This window comes from Lemur catta, chromosome 12, assembly GCF_020740605.2.
Source record: "Lemur catta isolate mLemCat1 chromosome 12, mLemCat1.pri, whole genome shotgun sequence".
NCBI lineage: Eukaryota > Metazoa > Chordata > Mammalia > Primates > Lemuridae > Lemur > Lemur catta.
In genome coordinates this window covers 8,893,188-8,916,662 of record NC_059139.1, presented here as the reverse complement: position 1 = coordinate 8,916,662, position 23,475 = coordinate 8,893,188, and the positions used below count along the sequence as shown (strand labels likewise).

Below are 23,475 nucleotides of genomic sequence, written 5' to 3'. Positions count from 1 at the left end.
CGGGAAAGATGAGGAAAATATTACTCAACTTCAATGAAGCTGATATTTTATTTATTAATGGTCACATCAAAATACCTGCACTGTGTTGGGCATTTTCAACTTATCTGTACCTTGCTATGTTTGTGCCAGAATAATTGGTCGGATTTCCCATTCTTTTCTTTTTTTAGATTGATGAGGATGAACCCTTATTTTTGAGTTTGATTGAAGATCTTTTCCCAAATATTCTTCTGGACAAGGCTGGTTACCCTGAGCTGGAAGCAGCAATTAGCAGACAGGTAATACATTTCACAGGGCAGCATCCTCTGGATCGAATGGGAAGCAGGTGGCGCTGCTGCGGTCCAAACCTGTGGGCTGCACAAACAACACCGAGGCTGCAACTGCTGTCTTAGGAGAGGCCAACACACACCACTGATAGATCTCCCCCTGCCCTGGGGTCTCCTCCTGTCACACAACCACATGTCCAGTTAGTTATGTGCAAGTGGCCCCGGTATTGAGAGAAACCATCACATGCCAGATGCAGAAATGAAATGCTACTGCCAGCAGCTGGCTGCCTCGCCCGAGCTTGGCGTGGCTCTGCCTTCGCCCTGGCGTTTGCCACGTTGACTTATCCCCAGACTCCTGACTCTGAGTGTTATTGGTAGTGATCTCATGTGGCCTCTCGGTTATTATTCTTTCTCCCCTGGGCACTTGTGGTTTCTTCCTTAGACTCTGGAGATGGAGGGGTGGTGGTGGTGGGATCCTCCCTGTGTATTTACCATTAGGTGTCTGGACTTCCCATAATACTTGGTGCAGCTTTAACTTTTTATAGTCTTCCTAAGAATGAAAATGAATCATGTGAAACTTGTGCCTCATTTGCCTTTTCTATGAAGAAGAATTTGGAAGAAAATGTTGTTTTATAGAAGTGGTGATTAACTCATATTTATAAACTACATTTAAATTCCTCGAAAATATTTGTAATAAAAATCAAATGTAGTACTTAATGTATGTTTTGCTTAAAAAATCAATATATAAAAGTCTGAATTTCCTGATCAGGTAAAAGTGATATTTTTTTCTGTAAATGGTTTCTTTATCTTTTGGCTAAACTAATAGTATCACTACCTAAAAAGCTAAGTATTAAATAATTTATAGAATGGCTTACATTAGTAACTTGTAGCATATAAAAAATCTGATGAGCAAATACATAACATAAAGTGATATGTGGATTATTATCCAAAATTATTTAAGTAAAATTAAAATCATCATGTTCAGTGAGTTCAAGCATAGCACAGTGGTTAAGCACATATACCATGGAGTTGAATTTCTCAAATCCCCATTCCATAACTTTACAAGTTGATCAACCTGGGCAAACTGCTTAGTCACTCTGTGCCTCAACTGCCTTATCTGTAAAACTAAGGTATTGATCATACCATTTTCATCATATTATTAGGAAGATTAATCTTAGAATAGTGTTTGCCACAGGGTAACTTCCATACACATATTAATAGATGAAAACTATGCAGTAGACTTACAAAGATAGATTGAAATTTGTACGGAATTCCAATCAACCTGGTGTGTTATCAATTTTTCCAGTTATAAGTATCATCTTATAAATTAAAAATGTAAAATACATTTTGCCATTTGGATCTTTATTTTTCAGTTGATCCTCAGATGCGCATTCAATAAAATGTTAGTGTAAATGTATTCAATTCCCAAAGACAAATGCAGCTGTTTCTTATTATTTTGGGATAACATTATGTTCAGCCTGATTTTGTCTATGTATATATGTATTTTTCATGCGGTATTTTTTATTATGGTAAAATGTATAACTAAAACTTACTATTTTAATCATTTTTAAGTGTACAGTTCAGTGGCATTAAGTGCATTCAGATTTTTGAGCAACCGTCATCACCATCCATCTTCAGAACTTATTTCATCTTCCCAAATTGAAACTCTGTATCCATTAAACAATAACCCCCCCTCCCTATAGTCCTGCGTATTTTTTTTTTAGCACAGTGTTAAATCCAGATCATTGTTGATGTGTTCCAATGTGGGGGTTTTGTTATGTTTTCAGGTTGAAGAAGCTGGTTTAATCAATCACCCTCCTTGGAAACTGAAAGTCATCCAGCTGTTCGAAACACAGAGGGTGAGGCATGGAATGATGGCCCTGGGGCCCAGTGGGGCTGGGAAGACCACCTGCATCCACACCTTGATGAAAGCCATGACAGGTATGGGGCAGCCAATCTCATTGCGTTGGGGGACACATTTAAATAGTTGTGATGCATGTGACTTCTCAAGAGGGACACACAGGCAGATACATTAATGTATTTTTATAGGTGGGAATGCCGCTTGACTTACTATTGGGGACATTTTAGAGATAACCTATTATCTTGATGGATCAGAGGGGGAAAAAACATTTTTCAAGTGAGTTTTTGCTTTGTGCTATATGTTTTACATAAGTTATGTCATTTAATTTTTACGATGATCTTGAGAGGTGGCTATAATTATCCCTATTTTGTACAAAAATCAAGGCTCAACATCAGAAATGCCCAAGATCACAAATATGGTACGTGACGGGACTCAGAGTTAAGGTCAGGGCCCACTAACAAAAAAACCCAGAGTTTTCCCAATATACTAAGCCACTTCCTGGTAAACATAAAAAATAACATGTTATCTCCCAATAAACATAAAATAATTTCAATCCCAACTCTTAAATTCTAGGTGCTGAAATCATCCTAATAATAAATCATCTTCCCACCTGGAATCAGATATTTTTCTGGTGAAGTTAAATAGACACATTTCCTTTCCAGAGCTCCTCAAGCCTTGCATATAAGGTCATCCAAGGATAATGGTCATTTCCACTCTCATAGTTATTCTTGTATTCTCTGGTTCTGATCACACATTGGACACTCTCTTCTTAAAATATCAGCAGCCCTTAGCTGTGGCAGAGTTGAGTTTCAGAATGTCAGAACTTTGGCTGTTGGAGTATAACATATATAGCGCCACAGGGAAATAGTGCCTGGTTGGGTTTTCTGTCGGCTCATGGAACCCTGGTGCACTGCTGCTGGCGCAATACCGGTATATGTTAGTGGTTGCTGGAGATTGCCCTGCACTTATTGGATTTAGTCTCCGTTTTCTCAGGCACTGGATGAAGTGAATTCTGCCTATCAGATCTCTACCAGGGGTTCCTCAGACTGAGTTCCTCAGACTATGCTCTCAGGCAGCACCTACCTCCACCAAAACTGACAACTCACACTTGCAGGACTTATCACGTTTTTTTTTTTTTTTCATGTATGGTAATAAGATTGTGTTATGGGATTTTTATGTTTTTAAATAATTGTTTTCCCTCTCAAATTATGCTTAATATATCTTTGCTGCAGTTATGAAACTTTTGTTGACAATAAACTACAAATGCACCTGGTACAATGACTTGAACAAAATGAGTGCTAAATATTAAACAATACAGATACATTATGTATAACATGTCTAAATTATGCAATCCATATGGCATCACTGATTTTGGAGAAGTTCCTTGCAAAGATGAATTAATCATTAGACTATTTGCTGCTTATTAACTTGTTCCTGGCTTTAGTACATAGGACAAACATTTCTCTTAAGTAACACATTGTTTCTTGCTGAAAACTTTAATAATCCAAAAGATTGACATGATAATTGGGTTTAACTTCTATTATAAATAAGTACAAAATTCATGTATGATATTTGTTCCCTGATTCATCATATATATGATTATCAAATGTCTTTTTACTTGGTACCTTGAGGTTCTGTCAGGTTCTGTACTAGAAGCAGGAAAACAGGTGTGAAAAGCATGGCTGTGTCTTCAAGGATAGTGAGGTGCAGCAGAGTGACATAATTATAATTCAGCGTGGAATTGCTGTAAGGAAGGCTTGGACAATTGTGCTGGGAGTAGAGGTGAAGGAGATCAGAAAATTCTGTAAGGAATTATAGAATGGCGTGTGGATCAGGCATTACTTCATCTGAAGGTTGAAGTTTGAGTAGCAGACTGATAAAAAGCATTCTTAGTGGGAAGAACAGCCTGTGTAGGAAGAAGGGATTGGAGGGAGCCTGATATACCCAAGGAAGTACTTTGGCATGGATGAAATGCGATTGGTGTCTGGGGTGTGGTGGGGCAATAAGGCCGCATGTGGAGGTGTAGCAGATACTACTGCCACCCAGTGCCACGCCCCTTTGGCTCTCCCCCGCTGTAGATGTGGCTGTGTTGGGCAGTCCCCTCTGCTCCAAGCTCCAGCAATATCTCCCAGCTTTCTGGCCTTAGGATTTTGCTTGAAGCCAGGGGACTGGCTCAGCCTGGAAGTAGGGCTTAGGTGGGGATTAATGTCCCTGAAGCAGCCATAACCTCACTCAATGGGGGAGAAGAGTTGATGGCAAAATTCCTGCCTTCTATGTTTCAGAAAGACACTACACCTGTGCCCAGCTCAGCAATGCACTCTTTTTTGGCTTTCTCTTCGTTCCTGTCTCACTCTCTCTGTCCCCTCACTCCAAACTTCCAGCACCCATGTCTTTGTCTCAGGCTCTGCTTTCAAGAAAATCTAAATTAGGACAGTAGGTGTGGCATCAGGAGCTTTGTAGGTCACGTTGAATACCCAGGATTTATTCTGTAGGTGACAGGAAGCCCAGTGGCTGGGGATTGGCATGATCACCTTGGTGTGTAGAAAACCATCCTATGGCCACACAGAGAACAGACTTGGGGGGGCAAGAGAGGTCATCTCAAGTCTGTAAGGAGGTGACAGCAAGAAAAGGGTGCCCACTGTAAGGCAGAGTCCATAAAGGTGTGGTGAGCAGGACTGAGTCATGAAATGCCCAGGAGGAGAATCAAGGGGAATTAGTTTAACCAACATTATGAAAGTCAAACATTTTTTGTTTCTTTGAGTATGCTTGTAAAAATGCTATGGTATTTTAAATGAAAATGATGAGATTCTACCTACTACCACAATGAAATAATTTTTGATAGTTTCTCTGGTATGGGCAAGCAGATAAAGTCCAATTTTCACCTATTTGTGAACTGTCATATACAGTGTCATATGACAGTGGACTGTCATATGCTTTAAGACTTTGCTGGCATTTTGTAAAGTGTGATTAGATTAAAAAATAGTGTTGCCAGAGTCTTACAGATATCATCTGTTGCAAAAGCTGAATAGTGGTTAAGTGAACTTTCATAACTATGAATTTTTGCAAATAATTACACTGATTGTTTCTGTGATTTTTAAAAAGGTGAAATGTGGTCTTATTTTCTAAATGGGTGTTTTAGGATTCTCTAGAGAAACAGAACCAGAAACACACATACGTGTGTGTATATGTGTACATATATTACACATATGAGTAATTGGCTCATGTGACTGTGGAGGCCAAAAAGTCCCACGATCTTCCATCTTCAGGCTGGAGACCCAGGAAAGCCGATGGTGTAATTCAGTCTGAGTCCCCGGCCCGAGAACCAGGAGAGCCAATGGTGTAGATCCCAGGGCTGTAGAAGGGCTGTAGAAGATGTGACGAAATGTCCCAGCTCAAATAGACAGGGAAAAAAGGGGCAAATTCTTCCTTCCTTTGCCTTTTGTTCTACTGGGGCCTCAACGCACTGGATGATACCCACCTACCTTGGGGAGGGCACTTTACTAAGTCCACAGATTCAAATGCTAGTCTTATCTGGAAACACCCTCACAGTCACACCTGGAAATAATGTTTACTCTGAGCGCGCTGTGGCCAGCCAAGTTAACCATTGCAATGGGGTTTAATGTAACATCTTTTCTCATGTGTATATGTGTGCGTTTATTTATCACACAGTAAGTACTATTTTAGCATTTATTTTTATAATTTTATAATGTAATCTTTATTCTTCACTCTTCTGCTCATTAGCCATGGTTATATGCAGAATCTCAGTCCATTTAAGAGTAGGTAACATTTAAAAGGTTTAAATACATTTCTTGAATTTGGCCACAAAAGAATTGGTCCTTGATTCATATAAAATTCATTTATTCAGCTTATATTTTTCAAGGTGAGCAAGAAAACATATCAACAAGTCGAACCTGATGATGGAGAGAATGAGGCCTCTTCTAGGTGATACTTCAGCCACAAGATTTAATCTAATATTCTGTAAACCAAAGATTTTTTGAGCTGTGATATTTAGAGAATTTCTATGTTCTATTAGTACCTTCTAGCATGGTATCCTTTTTCTCCCCTAAGTAATATGCAATTTTTTATTACAGAAGATATAAAAGTGCTTCAGTCAATAAAGTATAATGAGGCTAATTATGATAACTTGGAATTCAGTAAGACATATTTTCAATGTAATTTTGCATTTTTTATACTTTGAGCACCTGCTGACAGAACACCACAAATTAGTGCAGTATTGCTTACTGATGGTTCACTCCACATCTGAATTTGGATTTACTTGGTACAGATTGTGGAAAACCACACCGGGAAATGAGGATGAATCCCAAAGCAGTTACTGCCCCACAGATGTTTGGTCGGCTCGACGTGGCTACAAATGACTGGACCGATGGGATATTTTCTACCCTTTGGAGGAAAACACTGAGAGCAAAGAAAGGTATAAGATAAACCAGAAGTATTATTTTTGACATGTACTTCTAAATAAAATTCTTGGTGGCTGTATCGAATTAGTAAACAACTGTATTCTCCATATAAAATCTTAACCAAGATTAAGAAGTCATAAATCAGAATATTTGTGAATGTTGAAATAGTGAAATTATTGATTAATATATTTTAAATCCCCCCTTTTTGGAACAATTTTTTGAAACAATATTTCTGCACCCCGGTGATATCTTAGAATAAAATAGATGGAAAAAGTTGTTAAGGAAAATTGATAGTATTGAATAAGGTGATTTTACCATAACCATTTTCACTGACTATTTTACAAATGTTACACTTGTTAAAGTACAGGCTATTTTTAACAAACTGATTCCCCTATAAAATCCTAGGAGAAAATGGGTTTGGAATTCTCTAGGGAGAAAATTGTGTATATCGAAAATGAAGTGTACATTGATCTAACATTTTGCGTAGATGGACACTGGTTGTTTAAACAAACCATTAAAAGGTAGCGGTTCAATCTGAATAACCTGTCACTTATAAACGCTGTCAATGGAACACAATGTTCCCAGAATATAAACTCAGAGGGAAGAAGTGATAACAGCTCTACTCTCATTCTGTTTTTTCACTCCTGAGTGAGGAGGAGAAAGGCACAGTGAATACAATTGCAGGGAGAAAGAACAACACAGGACAGGGAGGAGATATTTGGTTTTGCTTCCTGGGTCTACCATTTGGGCAACCATGTTATACTGAAAATTGTTTAAGGTAGCTCCATTGAAGTTCTTACTTAAAGAATGTAGCTGGTCAATCTAACATTAATTGTCAGAAGACAAATGAAAATGCTTAATTTCTAAAGTGTGCTCATATTAGAAATTGTTCTACTGGAAAAGAAATCAAATTTTGCTTGTGATTTGTTCTAGTTAATTTAATGTAATCACAGACCCAATTACCAAATGTTACCTCAAAGAATAGGAGCTCAGAGAAGTTTTTTTTTCCTTTCCCCATAAAAAAGGCAACATATGCTTTTTCTTTCAAAGTGACTGGTGATTAGATCACCATTTTACTTGAATTGCTAGTTGAATGAGCTTGATTAGGATTTTCAAAGCATTTTGTTTGAAATAGACTCTTCCACAGTTGTTGCAAAGAAAAATTCAATCTGCAAACTTGGTCATGGTGTTGGTGAGTAACAGAAGCTAGTAGTTAAGAAATTAAGAGGACCATTACTATTAAATCAAATACCTAAATTTATAATAGCATTCTTGTGGGAGCATTGTGCTGATGTTTGTCACGTTCTCTACCTCCAAATAATCTCCTTAAATGACTCCTGTCAGGTTTTGTCCACAGTGTCCCTCTCTGGGCTGCTCCATCAAGGACACTTATGATCTCCAGCTTGTCAAATAGAAATTTCCGATTCTCACTCCAGTGCTGCTCTCAGTAGAAATGGCACAATTGGTCATACTCCTTCTTGAAACACTTCTGTCACTGGCTTCACGGATTCCTCTTCCTGTTAGCTCTTTTCCCAGCTCTGCTTCCTCCAGAGGTCTGGAAGAAGGAGTCAGTAAAGGGGGCCATGTTGGGAGTCTAAAGCTTACGATGCCTCTGTCTTCAGACCTCCTATCTCTTTTTCTACACTTATTACCTAGAAGAAACTTGCCCAGTCCCATGGCTTTAAATTTCATCTCTGTGCTGATGGCTTTCACATTTTGCTATTTTATTTTATTTTTTTATTTCAGTATATTACTAGGGTGCAAATGTTTAGGTTACATATATAGCCTTTGCCCCGCCTGAGTCAGAGCTACAAGTCAATACATGCATGGATTAATAAAATGTGGTATATGTATACCATGGAGTTCTACTCAGCCACAAAAACCAATGGTGATCTAGCACCTCTTGCATTATCCTGGATGGAGCTGGAGCCCATTCTAATAAGTGTCACAAGAATGGAAAAACAGGCTTTCACATTTTCATCTCCAGCTCTGACCTCTGCCCTGAATTCCCAGCTCAACAATTCTATTGGGGTTTCTACTGGACATCTCAAACCTAATATGAGCAAACCAGAGCAGATGCCATAGCTCTGTCTTTCCTACTGCGCTCACATACCTCTCCCCTTCTCTTGTCAGCTTTCTTACTGTTCCTGGAACATGGTCACTTAGTCAGGCTGGCTGCTGTCACAAAGTGCCATAGCGTCCATGGCTTATCAACTATAGACATTTGTTTCTCACAGTTTTGGAGGCTGAAAGTCTGACATCAGGGTGCCAGCATGGTTGAGTTCTGGTGAGGACCTTCTTCTAGGTTCCAGGTGACTTCTCACTGTGTCCTCACATAGCGGAAGTTCAAGGGAGCTCACTGATGTCTCCGTATAAAGGCATTCATCCCATTCCAGAGGGCTCCATCCTCATGACTAATCACTTCTCACATGCACACCTCCTAATACCCAAATAAACACCTTGGAGATTAAGGTTTCCATATATGAATTTTGAAGAAACATAAACATTCAGCCCATTTTATTACCCTAAGCTTGTGCCTGCATCAGGGTCTTCGCATTTTCTATTCCCACTGTCTGGAAAATTCTACCTGTGGATCTTTACATCATTTCATCCTCCTTCTGGAATAATTCGTTGACCACCTTACCCCATGCTGTTATCCTGCTTAATTTTTCCAATCTTATACATTTTTCATTTGTTTGTTCATCATCTCCACCACTTAGAATGTAAGCTCTGTGAAGACAGAGCATCGTCTTATTTGCCAAAATATCCCTAGCCCCTAGAACAGAGCTCACATAGAAGGTGCTCAAAGAATATTTGTCCAATGAATGAATGACTTTTTGATTTGATTATGGGCCTTAAACAACTGCTATATAAAGAACTTAAAAAGTCCTATGTGATGAAATAAGGTAATCATTTAGATCAAAGCTTAATTTAAAAATTAATGAAAATTATGTCAAATTACAATATATGCATATATGTGTATGTATGTTTTCTTACGCCTTTGGTGGGATATTCTAGGGGAACATATCTGGATAGTTCTTGATGGTCCAGTAGATGCCATCTGGATTGAAAACCTGAATTCTGTTTTGGATGATAACAAAACTCTAACCCTTGCCAATGGTGATCGCATCCCCATGTCTCCAAACTGCAAGATTGTTTTCGAGCCTCATAACATTGACAATGCTTCTCCTGCTACGGTCTCAAGAAATGGAATGGTTTTCATGAGCTCTTCTATCCTTGATTGGAGTCCTATTCTTGAGGTATAATTGAATCCTTCTTTTGTATAATTAAAAAGGAAAACAGATCCTTCAGCATTCTTGTAATGTGAATGCCAATTTTTTTTGCAGATGGCAGTGTAATTGCTTTTTATGCTAATGTTTATGGAAGATCCTTGCATGCACTGGGATATTCAAACCCTGATTGTCCCTAACAGGTTTCTTCAGTACTCTTCTAATCACTTTAAAACTGGGCTTTCCAACCCGTGGGTTGTAGAGTAATTGCCAGACCTGTATGATTCAATAATTTCACCAAACTATGTCTGAGGGCTGAATAAATAAAATTTAATTTGATCACTTTGGGGATTCATGACATTTTTAAACGGTACTCATTCAGATAAAGTTCGGGAACAACCATCTTAGAATATTAACTTGAAGATAGTTTATTAAAATTGCATATGAAGAATTTTTATGAGATTCAGTAATCATAATATTAGCTTTAAGTTTGTATGTGGAAATAATATTTCAGATAATATGTCTTCAAGCCATGATCAGGTATATTATTTTATTACCACCAATATATCCTAGAATATATTGATTAGAATTATAATTAAATACCTTGAATACTTACATATTTTACCAAATAAATGTGATAATGTAAGACAGAAAGCTTATTAGATAAGACACGTGGAAAATCTTTTGTGACATAGTTTGTCAAATTTATTGTTTTCATTTACATAAGGTTTTTGAAGATTATTTTGATTGAAAACTTATGAATTTATAATTTAAATAAAGCAGACGTTTATTTTATATTGCCATTACATTTTTGTACTTTTATTTCTCTATGGAGCTATCCTAACTTTTTATTAGTGTATTTCCAGAATTTAAACAACTTTGGATTACAAAAGGGTTTTAATTTGATATGAAAATGTGAGGAAAGAGATTATACAGCAAAATGATACTGACATATAGTTGAATAAGTCACTAAAAATACTTAGAAAGGTTTCAGATTTCACAATGAAATGATCCATTCATTAAGGAGAATAAAAGCAGAGGGTTTCAACCCTGAGTTTGCAAAAGTAATCACCAATGGCAGTTCTTTACAATACAGAAGATTGGGTCACACTCCACTTCTACTCAATTGGGATCACTAGGGAGGGGACCCAGGACATGTTTTTTAAAAGCACCACAACATTTTTTCCCACACAGACAGGCTTAGTAACCACAGTACAGCAAGCTCCAAGTGAAAATGTATTTATGTGATTTTTTTCCAAAATACTTCAATTTTACAAAGGTTTTTGAAAAATACTTTTACATGACAAGCTAATGAATATTTAGTTTGCTATTTACAAAATAATCTTATACTATAGTCTGTCCATATTGAGGCTGAATAACACCTTTACATTAATGTTACACCTTCCTAAAATATTTTCATTTGCTTTTAAATAGTGCAGTTTCTTCCTTGGTTAGGAAGAAACAAGACTCAACGAAGAATCACATAGGAAATGTTTAGAGCGGTGCAAGGCAGCTCCAGGAGAGTTATTAGAGGGCAGAGCAATTGGCAAGTTGTATTAATGGGAATCTGTCAGCTGCAGGAAGCCAAGCTGGTTACCTGCCCTAGTGAATGTTGTTTTTCGGTTCCATCATCACAAAAGTGCTGTGTTATGTTTTTGTCAAGGTGGAATCATGGTAAATTCATGAACTAATGAATAATTCAGAATCAACATTTTATTGCTTCATGTTCAGAGTCTCTAATTGTTTCCTGGAATATAGAGGTGAAGAACGACCTGATCTATTGACCCGAAGAGAACTTGCCTCACCTTAAGAAAATGTTGTGTATTATGTGGTATTTTGTTATGAATGACATGCACTTTCTTAATATTGGATTCCCAAAATGACTAAATTCTCCACTTTCATGAATACTCCTTGATACATTTCTACATTATTTATTAACTTAGAAGAAATACAAGGAAACAACTAATTGTAGTAAATCTTGTTTTCCATTTTAAAAAATGAGTATGGATTTCCTTGTTCACCTTTTATTTTTTACTTTTTCCCCCCTAAAACTTATTTCCTTATATATGTATGCTTCCTCACATTCTCCTAGCATATTTTAATCAAGAGTTGAAGACTATTTCTCTATCTTGGCTTCAAGTCCTGAGCATATGTACAGTGTAGTAGCCGAACATGCAGATATTGGCTTCACTCTCTGGGTTTGAGTTCTGGCCCTGCCACCTGCCAGCTGCGGGATCCTGAACAGGTCACCTAAACCCCCTGGGCCTCAGTTTCCTCATGTGTAAAGGGGGATAATAACAGTTCCTGCCTCATGGAGTTGTTTTGAGGATTAAATGAATTAATATGTGAAAGAATTTCTAGCAAGGCCTGGAACATAGTATAAGTGCAGTGTAATCATTAGGTATTATCATTGTTAATTGATATTTTAAGAACTTTTATCCCCAAATGGCCAGTTTTCCTGGTGTGCTATTAATGCACTAATCTGTGAACTAACAGGGTTTTCTTAAGAAACGCTCACCCCAAGAAGCCGAAATTCTTCGTCAGCTCTACACGGAGTCTTTCCCGGACTTGTATCGCTTCAGTGTCCAGAACTTAGACTACAAGATGGAGTTGCTGGAGGCCTTTGTAATCACGCAGAGCATTAACATGCTTCAGGGCCTGATTCCCCCCAAGGTAAATTGCTCGACTCTATAGAGAATTTCTCTTTTCTTAATTGAGCCATACGGGGCAAAAAGTGCAGTAGTTGAAATCAGATTTGGTTAGAGCTATTGGGAATGTTTCAAACGTGGACCCCACATATTTTAGCATTTTTTTCACATCTTTTTTTTTTTTTTTAAACAAAGCAATCCATGGATTTGGAATTTAGTTGAATGCTAACAAAGTCATGTAATAAGCATCCTTAACTTGTTTCTCAAGCCAGCATGAAATTCCTAGAGATCAATTCCCCTCATTTGTTCCTTATTTTTACTCATCCTTTCCCTTGTTCTTGGGGCAAACCACTGCCGCTTTTCTATGTTTACTGTTTACTTTGAAAGCCCAAAGCACAGTTTTGGTTGGAGAGTCAGGTAATTAAACAAAACCCTGTTTTTCCCCCTCAGGAGCAAGGCGGGGAGCTGGGCGCAGAGCAGCTGGGCCGGCTGTTCGTGTTCGCGCTGCTGTGGAGCGTGGGGGCGGCGCTGGAGCCCGACGGCCGGCGCCGGCTGGAGCAGCGGCTGCGCGCTCGGCCGGGGGCGCTGGAGCTGCCGCCGCGGGAGGGCCCGGGCGACACCGTGTTTGACTACTACGTGTCACCTGACGGTGAGGACGCGCCCGACCGTTCAGACCTTGCAGATGGCGACAGTTTTTTCCCCTAACACAGACCCACAAAATATTTATTTTTTCTAAATGGGGATTAGAACTCTTGGCTGTAAAATTAAAATGAAAATTTTTGCTAGTAAAGAGAGCTAACAAGTGTTTCTTTTTGAAAAAATTAATTAGATTGTCTTCCAAATGCATATTTTCCTTTTGTTAAATATATTGTGCACTGAAGTTTTAGTGAATTAAGAAAAAATTTAAAAAATCCCCTAGTCAGATCCATTTTGGCTATTTGATATAATCGATAATTTATATCAAAATTGCAAAATTTAAACTATATGTTTGCCAAATATGTGTGCATCTTTGTCTATATTTACATATCTTTTCCTCTATCTCTATATCTATATATACACTTTAAGGTTATTAATATTTGTATGTGCACACATATATAAAGTACATATATATCATTATATATTATTTTTATATATATGTATGTATATATATGATATCCTAGGATCTCTTGCCTAATGAAAAGCTTGTGAGATTAGACATTTTAAAATGATTAATGATTTCAGGTACATGCTACTATTATTCTGTATTTTCATATACACTTTCTATTATTGAATATCTATATATTTAAAAACAATTCTAAAATACTTCCTAATATTTCCTAATAGTACTACTTTGAAATTGTTCCTTGGGAAATTTTGACTGAGCTAACACATTCTTGTATACTTAGATCTCTAATTTTAATGATCTTTATTTTATGGGGAGTATTTGGAAGGTGACCTTCTAAGATTTCAAGGATGTCTGCTCATTACAATTAGGCGTTAAATTATTAATTTGAATATGTAAATGTTCTCTGTTCACCTCAGGTAAATGGATGCACTGGAACACGTGTACCCAGGAATATGTGTATCCAGCTGACACCACCCCAGAATATGGCTCCATTCTGGTGCCAAATGTTGACAATGTGAGGACTGACTTTCTAATTAACACCATTGCTAAACAGGGCAAGGTATGGCTTTTTAACTTTTATTAAAAGTAGCATATTTTAAAATACCACTTGAAAACATGAAGTATCCTGCATATATTTTAGGTTTTATGTTGCTGTTTAGAATAAATGAAGATATTTCATAAAGTAATATACTTCTTTTATTATTCCTAGTAAGATTTTAGAGTTGAATATTTCTAATTCATGATGAAGTCATTATTTCTCCTGTATTAGCTGAGAGAAAGCAAATTTTCACTTATTTTTCCAAAGATAGTTCCTTGCTTTTTGATCACCGACCTAGTTTGCTAGAGCTGCCATAACAAAGCACTACAGCCTGAGTGGCTTAAACAGCAGCAATTCTTTTCTCACAGTTCTCGAGGCTGAAAGTCCAGGATCAAGGTGTTGGCAGGTTTGGGCTCTGCAGAGGCGTCTCTCCTTGGCTTGCAGATGGCTCCTTCTCGCTGTGTCCTCCCATGGTGTTTCTCTGTGTCCCTGCATCCCTGATGTTTCTTTGTGTATCCAAATTTCCTCTTCATGTAAGAATACCAGTTAGATTGGATTAGGGCCCACTCTAAAGGCTTCGTTTTACTTTGTTCACCTCTTTAAAGACCTTATCTCCAATTACAGTCACACTCTGAGGTACTGGGGTTTCAGGCTTCAACATGTGAATTTTGCAAGGACACAATTCAGCCCATCACAATCATTTTATTTCATTTCTTGGATTTCTTTCTCTTCTCTATTTTAGGCTGTGCTGTTAATTGGCGAACAAGGAACAGCCAAAACAGTCATAATCAAAGGATTTATGTCAAAATACGATCCTGAAAGTCACATGATCAAGAGTCTGAACTTTTCTTCTGCCACCACCCCGCTGATGTTTCAGGTACTGGCTCTTTGGTATTGCTCATTGAGCCCACGTTGGTGATCAGTTTTGGAGGCTCAAATCTCTTTACTATTCTGCATCATCTGAACTTTCATAGCCATAGTATGTTTTCTATTCTCTCTATTATTCAACTGCAATAGGATGTCTCTCTAGCAAGATTATAATGTATAATGTTAAATTATGGAGAAATAAAAAGCTTATAAAGGTGCTGTAGGCCTCAATGCTATGAGTTTAAAATAGCTATGCAGAAAACACTGTGAACATGCAAAATCCAAAACTGAAAGAAATATCATTTATTCCTACATCTACTTCCTCTTCCCAGGGTCTGCTTTTCTGAGGGTGTTCCTATTACTTTAGCCTTTAGACTAAACACTTTGGAGTCATCTTTGATGGGTCTGTCTTGCTTGGGCCTCAAAGGCCTGTTAAGGCTTTTCATATCTCCTCCTTTTTCTTCATGTTCCCTGTCCACCTCTATGTAACCCACTTTTTTACGATTCCGCACCAGCACATTAGCATGGAAGAATCCCCAGCTATTCTCAGTTCAAGTCTAATTCTCTTCCAGTCTAGCTTTTATACCTCTTCCAATCTCTGTTTCTGAAATTACCACTTGCATCTTGTTCCTTGACTTAACATTCTGCCATGGCTTCCTTGCTCAGTTGTAACAAAGTATAAAATCCTAGAATCTTAGCATATGAAATATTCTACTCTATCCAGTAAGAGAGGAGTGAAAAAAAACCCTCAAATTTGCATTGCTTTTTTTTTTTTTTTTCAGTGAATCTCCCAGGGGTGACCTGGGTTTGCAGTGGCTGATCTGTTCTTTTTCTCTTGGTTCTAAATTGTGTAAGACCTTATTGAAACTAGGGAGGAAATCCTAAACATCAGTCCATCCTTCAGTCATTTGCAAATCATCCATCATATATTTATTAGAACATTAATACATTACCAAAAGATACATTTCATAAATTGCAAATGGAAGGGAAATTTTTAGGAAAATCCAAATCCAAAGAACTTTGCTTTTGATGAACTTTGTTCTTTATTTGTTGGAATGAAAATATGAGGACAATGAAAATTGTTGAGGGCACAGCTAAATTATGACTTTTTATCACTTAATTTAATTGGTGACAGATGAGTGCCAATACACTAAGACCATTGATTGAATTTCTAAATAAGACTTTCAACTTTATTATACTCCTCTGGTAGAGATGGAATTTCCAATACTGGCCAGCCTTCTATCAAATGAATACCATTTATTCAGTGTCTTGGTGGGAAGGTCTGGATGGAAGCTGAACCCCAAATGCAGTGACTCAGCAGTGGCAGTTTTGTGTTTGGGAACAGTACATTTAATTACCCTAGGCTGGCAAGATGCTAACATTATGCATATTCCATTGATGATTTTACATTTAGAGATTTTGTTAGTTTTAGTTTAGTAGAACATTCTCTTTAAAGGTTATAATTATAGCATTATTTGAGGGTACAGGTTTTTAAAAATTAGATCAAAAATGTGACTTTTTTTTTAATTATATGAGGGTAATTAACTAACTAGTCACACACTTCTTGAGACTGTATTGAATCATTAGGCCTGAAATTTAATTCTGACAGTAACTATATAGAGCTAGTGCAGACTTCATAGGTTAAGGGCACAGTCCCCCAAAAGACTACCTTCACTTCAGACACCGGCCACAAGCTCAGGGATTCCCAGGCCTCCCACACTTCTACCCAAGTGGCTACAAATTAGGCAGTTCCCACAACCTCTTGGTTTTGATAATTCACTAGAATGGTTTACAGAACTCAGGGAAGTGCTATGCTTACTATTACAATTTTCTTATAAAGGATACAAGTATCAGCCCAAAGAAAAGATGTATAGGGCAAGGTTTGGGAGGGTAGCAAATGTGAACTTTCTCTGTGCCCAGGATGTGTTACCTTCCAGACATCATGTATATCACCAACTAGGAAGCTCCCCTGAGCCTCAGGGTCCTGAGTTTTTATTGGAGTTTCTTCACATAGGCATGCTTGACTGGATCATTGACCATGTGATTGAACTTAGTCTCCAAGCTCCTTCCTCTCCCAGAAGGTCAGCTGATACCATGTGACTTAAAACCCCAACCCACTAATCATATGGTTGGTCTTGCTGGCATGAGTGGTCTGAGGGGCCCCTCTGAGTAACAAAGACATTCCTACTACTCAGGAAATTTCCAGGGTTTAAAGGCTCTCTCCCAGGAACCACAGACAAAGACCAGCCAAATTCTTTATTATAGGACAAGGCCTTGCCACTGTATTTTTGTTACCAACTCTGTGACATTTACCTCTGTAAGGTAATAAAGATCTATGGTGTATGTATCTTTAACATGAGATATTTATTAATTTCCTGGAAAAAGCAATGTGTTATCTAGAAAACTTATTTATTGTTTGATATACAAATTCATAAGCCATATAATAAAGTTTTAGAAGTGGTACCATATTGAAGTGTTAATGTAACAACTAGAAGAATAATGAAGCAGGCTTTGAAAACATAAAAATCTATATTCTTTAGGGTCCCATCGTCTGATTCACAAGTCTTCAACCCGATTCCCTCCTACCCTTCAATGTTAAGGTGGAGTCAACGCATCACTATTTCTTTTTCTGTTCAGAAGCATCACTGGATCATCTCCTCTGTTTAGTGCCTGAGCCTGTTTTGACGGCTGAGCATTAGGGCTTTCTATTAAGCAAGACTCATTAGTTTTAGAAAGCTTTCAATTAGCCAAACTGCTGTAATTAACTTTCTCACTATAATTTTCAGTCATTCATACTAAACAGGGCTGATGGAGCAGAGCATTTGCCTCTGTGTCTCCCACTTATCTGGATCTCAACCAAATTGAAATTGCAGATGAGAAAATGGATAGATACTACCCACCCCTGGGCTGTTGCCATGATGGCACATGGTCCAGTGAAGGACACATGTCTGCTACTCGACAGGCTGTTTTCATGGTGGTGTCACTTTCACATATTTTATCAGTAGGAAGACTATATGCCCCTCTTTGCCTGGGACTGTCTCGTTTACTTCCATTGTCTCAGACTAATAATTAATAGCATCCCCTGCTACTATCAAAAGTGTCTGGTTTAGACAAAAATTGTATAGTCACCCCATTTTTTTGGTTAAGGGAATTCAGTTAGTTTTTAAAGAGGGATGCCTCATTTTCTTCCAAATCTAATATGGTTTTATTGTTTTTTAAATATTTGAAAGTGATCCATGCATAGCTTTAGAAATTTAAATATAGAAAGGTGAGAAGAAGATAGTGAAGATTACCTGAGAGAATTTTTGAAAAGATTTATTTCTTCTAAAAATAATCTTCATGTGTTTTGAATACAATAACCATCTTGCAAATGGTTGCATAGCAATAGGTTTTATTTTTTTTTTTAAATGAGAATAATAGAGCCTGGAAGGAAATTCCACAATTTTTTCTGGACTCAGTACCCCTTTTCCAAATGACATCTTATGCAGGAGTTAATCTATAAAACAGGTAACTCTTTATTTGCCTTGGTGGAATTGGAGCTGGGCCCCTGGGGCCCCTTCCAACCTCATCTTTGCTTCCTGCAGGGGTCCCTCTTGTTGCAGAAAATCCTTTTGGCTCCTCAGAGCACAGTGTGTGAAGGCTAGTTTTCAAGAGGAGAATCCTGAGAGATAAAATGTAAAAGTATTTTTTCATTGTAAAGCTCTCTTAAAATATCAGGTTTTACTGTTAATATTCACGTACTCCTGTGCAAGGAGATTTGAGTACCGTCTGAATTCAGTTAGTTGGTGGCAGAACCTACGCTAGAAACCAGGTGTCCCTATGCCCTGCTGTGCCAGGCACCCCATGCCTCCTCCCAGTGGCTTTTCTTTATCCCCATTCATACTCAAAGGGCTGATTTATCATTTAGTGCACTTGTTTTATTTTTAGTTTCTAGTTCTATATTATTGTATTCTCATGTTATTTTTGATATGTCTTACTTTTTGTAATATACTATTGAACATTTTAACCATTACTAGTGTAAGACTATTTTCATTTGGTTTTAATGGTTTACAGTAAAATGGGAAGATACTATTTAGGCAGTAGATTTCTTAATAAAGAGTGTAACTCTCCATTTTTACCTTTTAGTTAATAGTCCATATATGGACACCTAAAATTAAATATATTTTATATTTCCACTTAATTGTATGTAATATGCATGAAAAACAATTTAGGTGCTAGCATATAGAGATACACATAGACATGATAAAATATCTTTACGTTTTTAGGGAGGGGGGCTGACTAGGTATACCGCTTGGCAGACTGTCCCGGAGGGAAAGTCTGGTTTCAGCTAAGGGAGAGGGGAGAGGAGACACAGCTAAGGTGTGGGGCACAGAGAGACGTGCCGGGGCCGCCGGACACCTCGTGGAGGGAAATTGTGAAGCAGAGAAGGAAGAAGATAAAGGAAAAGAGATCAGCGAGGATCAAATTCAGAGATGCTCGGAGCCCAGTGAAGGGGTGAGGGAGGGGGAAGCATTTCCAGCCCCACGAGCCCAAGCCCTGCGGCCAGCACAGCATAGTGGGGAGAACTTGCATGATCCCAGACTCGGGCATTCTGTGTGGGGTTCCCCCCCAAGGAGAGTGAGCAGAGAGGCCGGAGAGGCAGCTTCCTTCCATTCAGACTCTCATCAGAACCTTAATCCTCCCTGCCTCTCCCTCACCCACTGCAACCGGGAGAGCAGTGACTTTGAGCCAAGAATTTGGCGAACGGCCACCGCATCCTGCAGCGTGAAGTTTCCACAGAGGACCTGCAGGGGTCCCGGGGCACCTAATCTGGAAGCTCCCTGCCCACTGGTGTTTTGTGGAGATACACGCCAGCAGGTCAGACACACAGGCCGGGTGCTGTGCCCCCTGGACTCAGCAGGTTACTGGGGGGACACAGGAGGGAGCTTTGGGGGCTGGACTCAGGTGGCAGGGGAGACCACGTGGACAGAACTGGTGGGAGAATACTGTGGGGGTCGGAGACACAGCGATCTGGGAGAGCGCCCATCCACCCTGCAGGAAAGCTGTGCTGTTGTGTTAGGGTGGGTCCCCCTGCGGGGAGGCCAGCCCAGGGAACCATAGCAGCCAAGCATGGCACGTTCAGGCGATCTGTCGGGGAACCGCGGCCCCTCTCCCACCCACTCCAACCGGGAGAGTAGTCAGAGCCGAGAATTTGGCAAGGAGCCACCTCTCCCCAGCTGGTGCGTACTCTAGGCTGAGCTTTCCACAGAGTGGGGCCCACACCCACCTGCAGTGGACTTGGGGTGCCTGTTCTGGGAGCTCCCTGCCTGCCTGCATTTCCTGGAGGCCAGAGGGTCAGACAAGCAGGCTGGATCTGGTGCCTCCCGGATTGGACGGGTGCGGTTCTTGAGGGACACAGGGGGAGGTTTGGGAGCTGGACTTGGGTGGCAAGGGAACCCTTGTGGACAGAACTGCTGGGAAAATGCTGTGGGGTCTGAGACGTGGTAATTTGGGAGAGCGCCCATCCCCCAGCAGGAAAGCCATACTGCGGGATTAGGGCGGGTTCTCAGGTGGGGAAGATCCCAGCCTGGGATGCCATAGCAACCAAGCGTACAGGTGCCTCCCCCACGAGCCGCCCTCCCAGTCTGGAGAGCCTGCCTTGCCTTTCCTCCCAGTGGCTCCCCCCAGCGGCTGAGAAAACAACCTCTGAGCCCTGCTGAGGCTTTGCAACCTGTGTTGTGTTTCAGGGCTGTAGGAGGTCTCACCAAACTCCAAAATTCGTTAAGTAACTATTGAATGGGCAGCAATTCTAAAAACAGAAGTCTCAACTTCCAGATTCACAAGTTACTTAGTGTTTTTCACTATTTTGTTTTTGCTTTTGTAAATTTAGCTCTTTTATGCCATATATAGCTTCCTAGTGATTTCCTATCATTTCAAAGAAATTCAGGTCATAGTGAAGGGGAAGAAAGTGCAGGTGTGTGTGTGTATTACTCTGTATTAGTCCAACGCTCTCACCTAAGGCTTTTTAGCTCTTCGAAAGCTCCACCAAGACATAAAATCTTCACGTGCCAGAGAGTTCTCATTAATAGACATGGGAATGTCTAGAATGCTCTAGTTGCCCATAAGGAGGTGGCAGGAGATTATTATTTATTAAATTGGCTTATGCATTTAAATACATTGAAAAGTAGAGCTAAATTTAGACTAGTACATTAAACAGTTTGCTTTTATGTCAGGGGCATATCAAATCCTTTTTTGCCATTTTACTGTTTTATAGATTTGTAATTGAATGAGTTGAAATATATTTGTATCTCCTTCTATTTAAAAATAGTGAAAAATTTTCACATTACTTGCTATTATTCATTAAAATGATGATGTAAACTTACAATTTACAGTTACTGTGAAGATTTCCAAAGATAGATGTATAGATTTTTGCATATATCTTGGTCTCATTTTGTCATTATATCTTGGGTATAAAAGTCATTTTTAACAAGTTTGCTCTTTATCATGAAATGAGAAAAGTTTTCTTGGATAGGAAAAGAATTCATCTTGTTTTAATATGCCTCCATTTTCTCCTGTATTTATACATCATCTGTAACATGATTTAAAATCATGCATCAGTAGATTCCTACAGTGGTAGGAATGAAATGAGGTCTTAGGATTTCAAGCTTCTAGAGTCTGCGCCCTTGCTGTTTTCTTTGTAGTGCTAGACTGAATGCATACATTTTGAATGACTGCTTGATTTCCAAACCACACTGCACTGCCATAGAAATGGCAATACCACAGTTAAGAGTCTGTGGTCCTTTTCCCACATCCTCCTTCCTTCCCTTTATAATGCCCCTTCCATCATTTTTAACAATCTTTTTCATATTGCCAGGAAAGTTTTATAGAGCACAGTATGATTTCCTCTTGTCCCACCTATGCTCAGAATGTAGAAATGAGAGAGGACACAAATGGGCTTTGTCCTTCACTTTGTGTTGTGGGATGAGAAGTGATTTAATGTGGGTACATCTGCCCCATAGCAGTGGGTCTGGATTGTGTCAGGCTACAGCAGCCAGTTGCAGCCTCCAAACCATGACAGGTTATGCAGCCCAGAGCACAGACCTAGGAAACTTCTTGGAAAGTGGCCCTATTTAACTTTGTCTCTGATTATAGGGACTTTTAGCAGGGCTGGAACCTTTGAATAATGGGGATTATAGTGTCATCAGCAGAGATGCAATAAGGCAAAAATAAACCTTTAGAAGTGGACAGAAGAGTCTCATCCCATTCAAAATTTACATTGATCAGAATTTCATTTCCTCCTAAATTAAATCAGATTTTCAAAGGTTGTGAACATTATACAAGATAATTTAGGTACCTTAGGGTTTGTTTGCCAGAATTAGGGGTAATTTTTTTTCCTAAATAATCCCTGTCAAGTCAAAGGTTCTCAGTTTTTTTTTTTTTTTTAAAGTAACTGACCATGTCTTAGGGGATATTTTCACAGATGTTCCTGTTGGCTTTCTTGTTTAACAGAGGACAATAGAGAGCTATGTGGATAAACGCATGGGTACAACATATGGTCCTCCTGCAGGAAAGAAGATGACTGTTTTTATTGATGATGTGAATATGCCAATAATCAATGAGTGGGGAGATCAGGTATACTGATTCTATTACGTATTTTATTTCAGCATTGGTTTATTCTTTGATGAGTATATATTTTTCTACTTTTTCAAGATGCATTTCCTGAATTCCAGTGAAGTCCATTCTTTAAAAACACTCAAGGGGTTAGGTTCTGGGGCTATGAAGGAATGATGTTTTCATTGTGAAAGTTGTCTTTCTTAGGTTACTAATGAGGTAGTACGACAGCTGATGGAACAAAACGGATTCTACAACCTGGAGAAGCCCGGAGAGTTTACCAGCATTGTGGACATCCAGTTTTTGGCAGCCATGATCCATCCTGGGGGTGGGCGCAATGACATACCCCAAAGACTCAAGAGACAATTCTCCATATTTAACTGCACGTTGCCCTCTGATGCTTCCATGGACAAGATCTTTGGTAAAATGAGTGTCAGTGGGGCATGGGGAGGGAAGAGCACTGCTTGTGTTCCTATGGGAAATCTCCCCCATGAGGTCAACACAGAAAAAGCACCGGGTAGCTCCTTAGTCTACAGCCCCCATCACTTTCAGGTCATATATTGCATTTCATATAGGGATTTCTTATAGATATGTATGAATTGGATGACTAGGTAGATCTTTTCTACCTATGTTTTTCTTTAACTGTTGCCAGCTTATTAAACAGGAAGCTTAAACATTAAATGAACATGGAGATGAGATTCCTCATAGATGAGATTGTTTCCTTATGGGTACATATATTTGCAGTCTGAATTGCTATGTATCAGTTTATGTAGCTGATACTTTAATCAACCCATATAATGATTTTTGCCAAAGAAATAACGGTGCAAAGGGTGGAGATTAGCCACAGTCTGCTCTTCAGAGTAATTTACAGGATTAAAATAAGTTATTGTTTGATTAAATATGTAGCATTTCAGAGATAATTTCACTGAAGAACCACTAGCCCAATAAATAACCG

At 38.9% G+C, this 23,475-nt stretch overlaps 1 protein-coding gene across 1 annotated transcript in view; it reads left to right on the top strand.

Annotated features, from left to right (window-relative positions):
- Positions 1-23,475, top strand: part of DNAH5 (dynein axonemal heavy chain 5) — a 193,791-nt gene that overhangs the window by 87,668 nt on the left and 82,648 nt on the right. The window contains exons 40-49 of the mRNA XM_045565937.1: positions 168-275; positions 2,051-2,204; positions 6,410-6,556; positions 9,561-9,802; positions 12,269-12,445; positions 12,871-13,069; positions 13,942-14,084; positions 14,806-14,940; positions 22,419-22,541; positions 22,728-22,941. Of these exons, the coding sequence (XP_045421893.1) occupies positions 168-275; positions 2,051-2,204; positions 6,410-6,556; positions 9,561-9,802; positions 12,269-12,445; positions 12,871-13,069; positions 13,942-14,084; positions 14,806-14,940; positions 22,419-22,541; positions 22,728-22,941 (1,642 nt within the window). The remainder of the gene's footprint in view (positions 1-167; positions 276-2,050; positions 2,205-6,409; positions 6,557-9,560; positions 9,803-12,268; positions 12,446-12,870; positions 13,070-13,941; positions 14,085-14,805; positions 14,941-22,418; positions 22,542-22,727; positions 22,942-23,475) is intronic.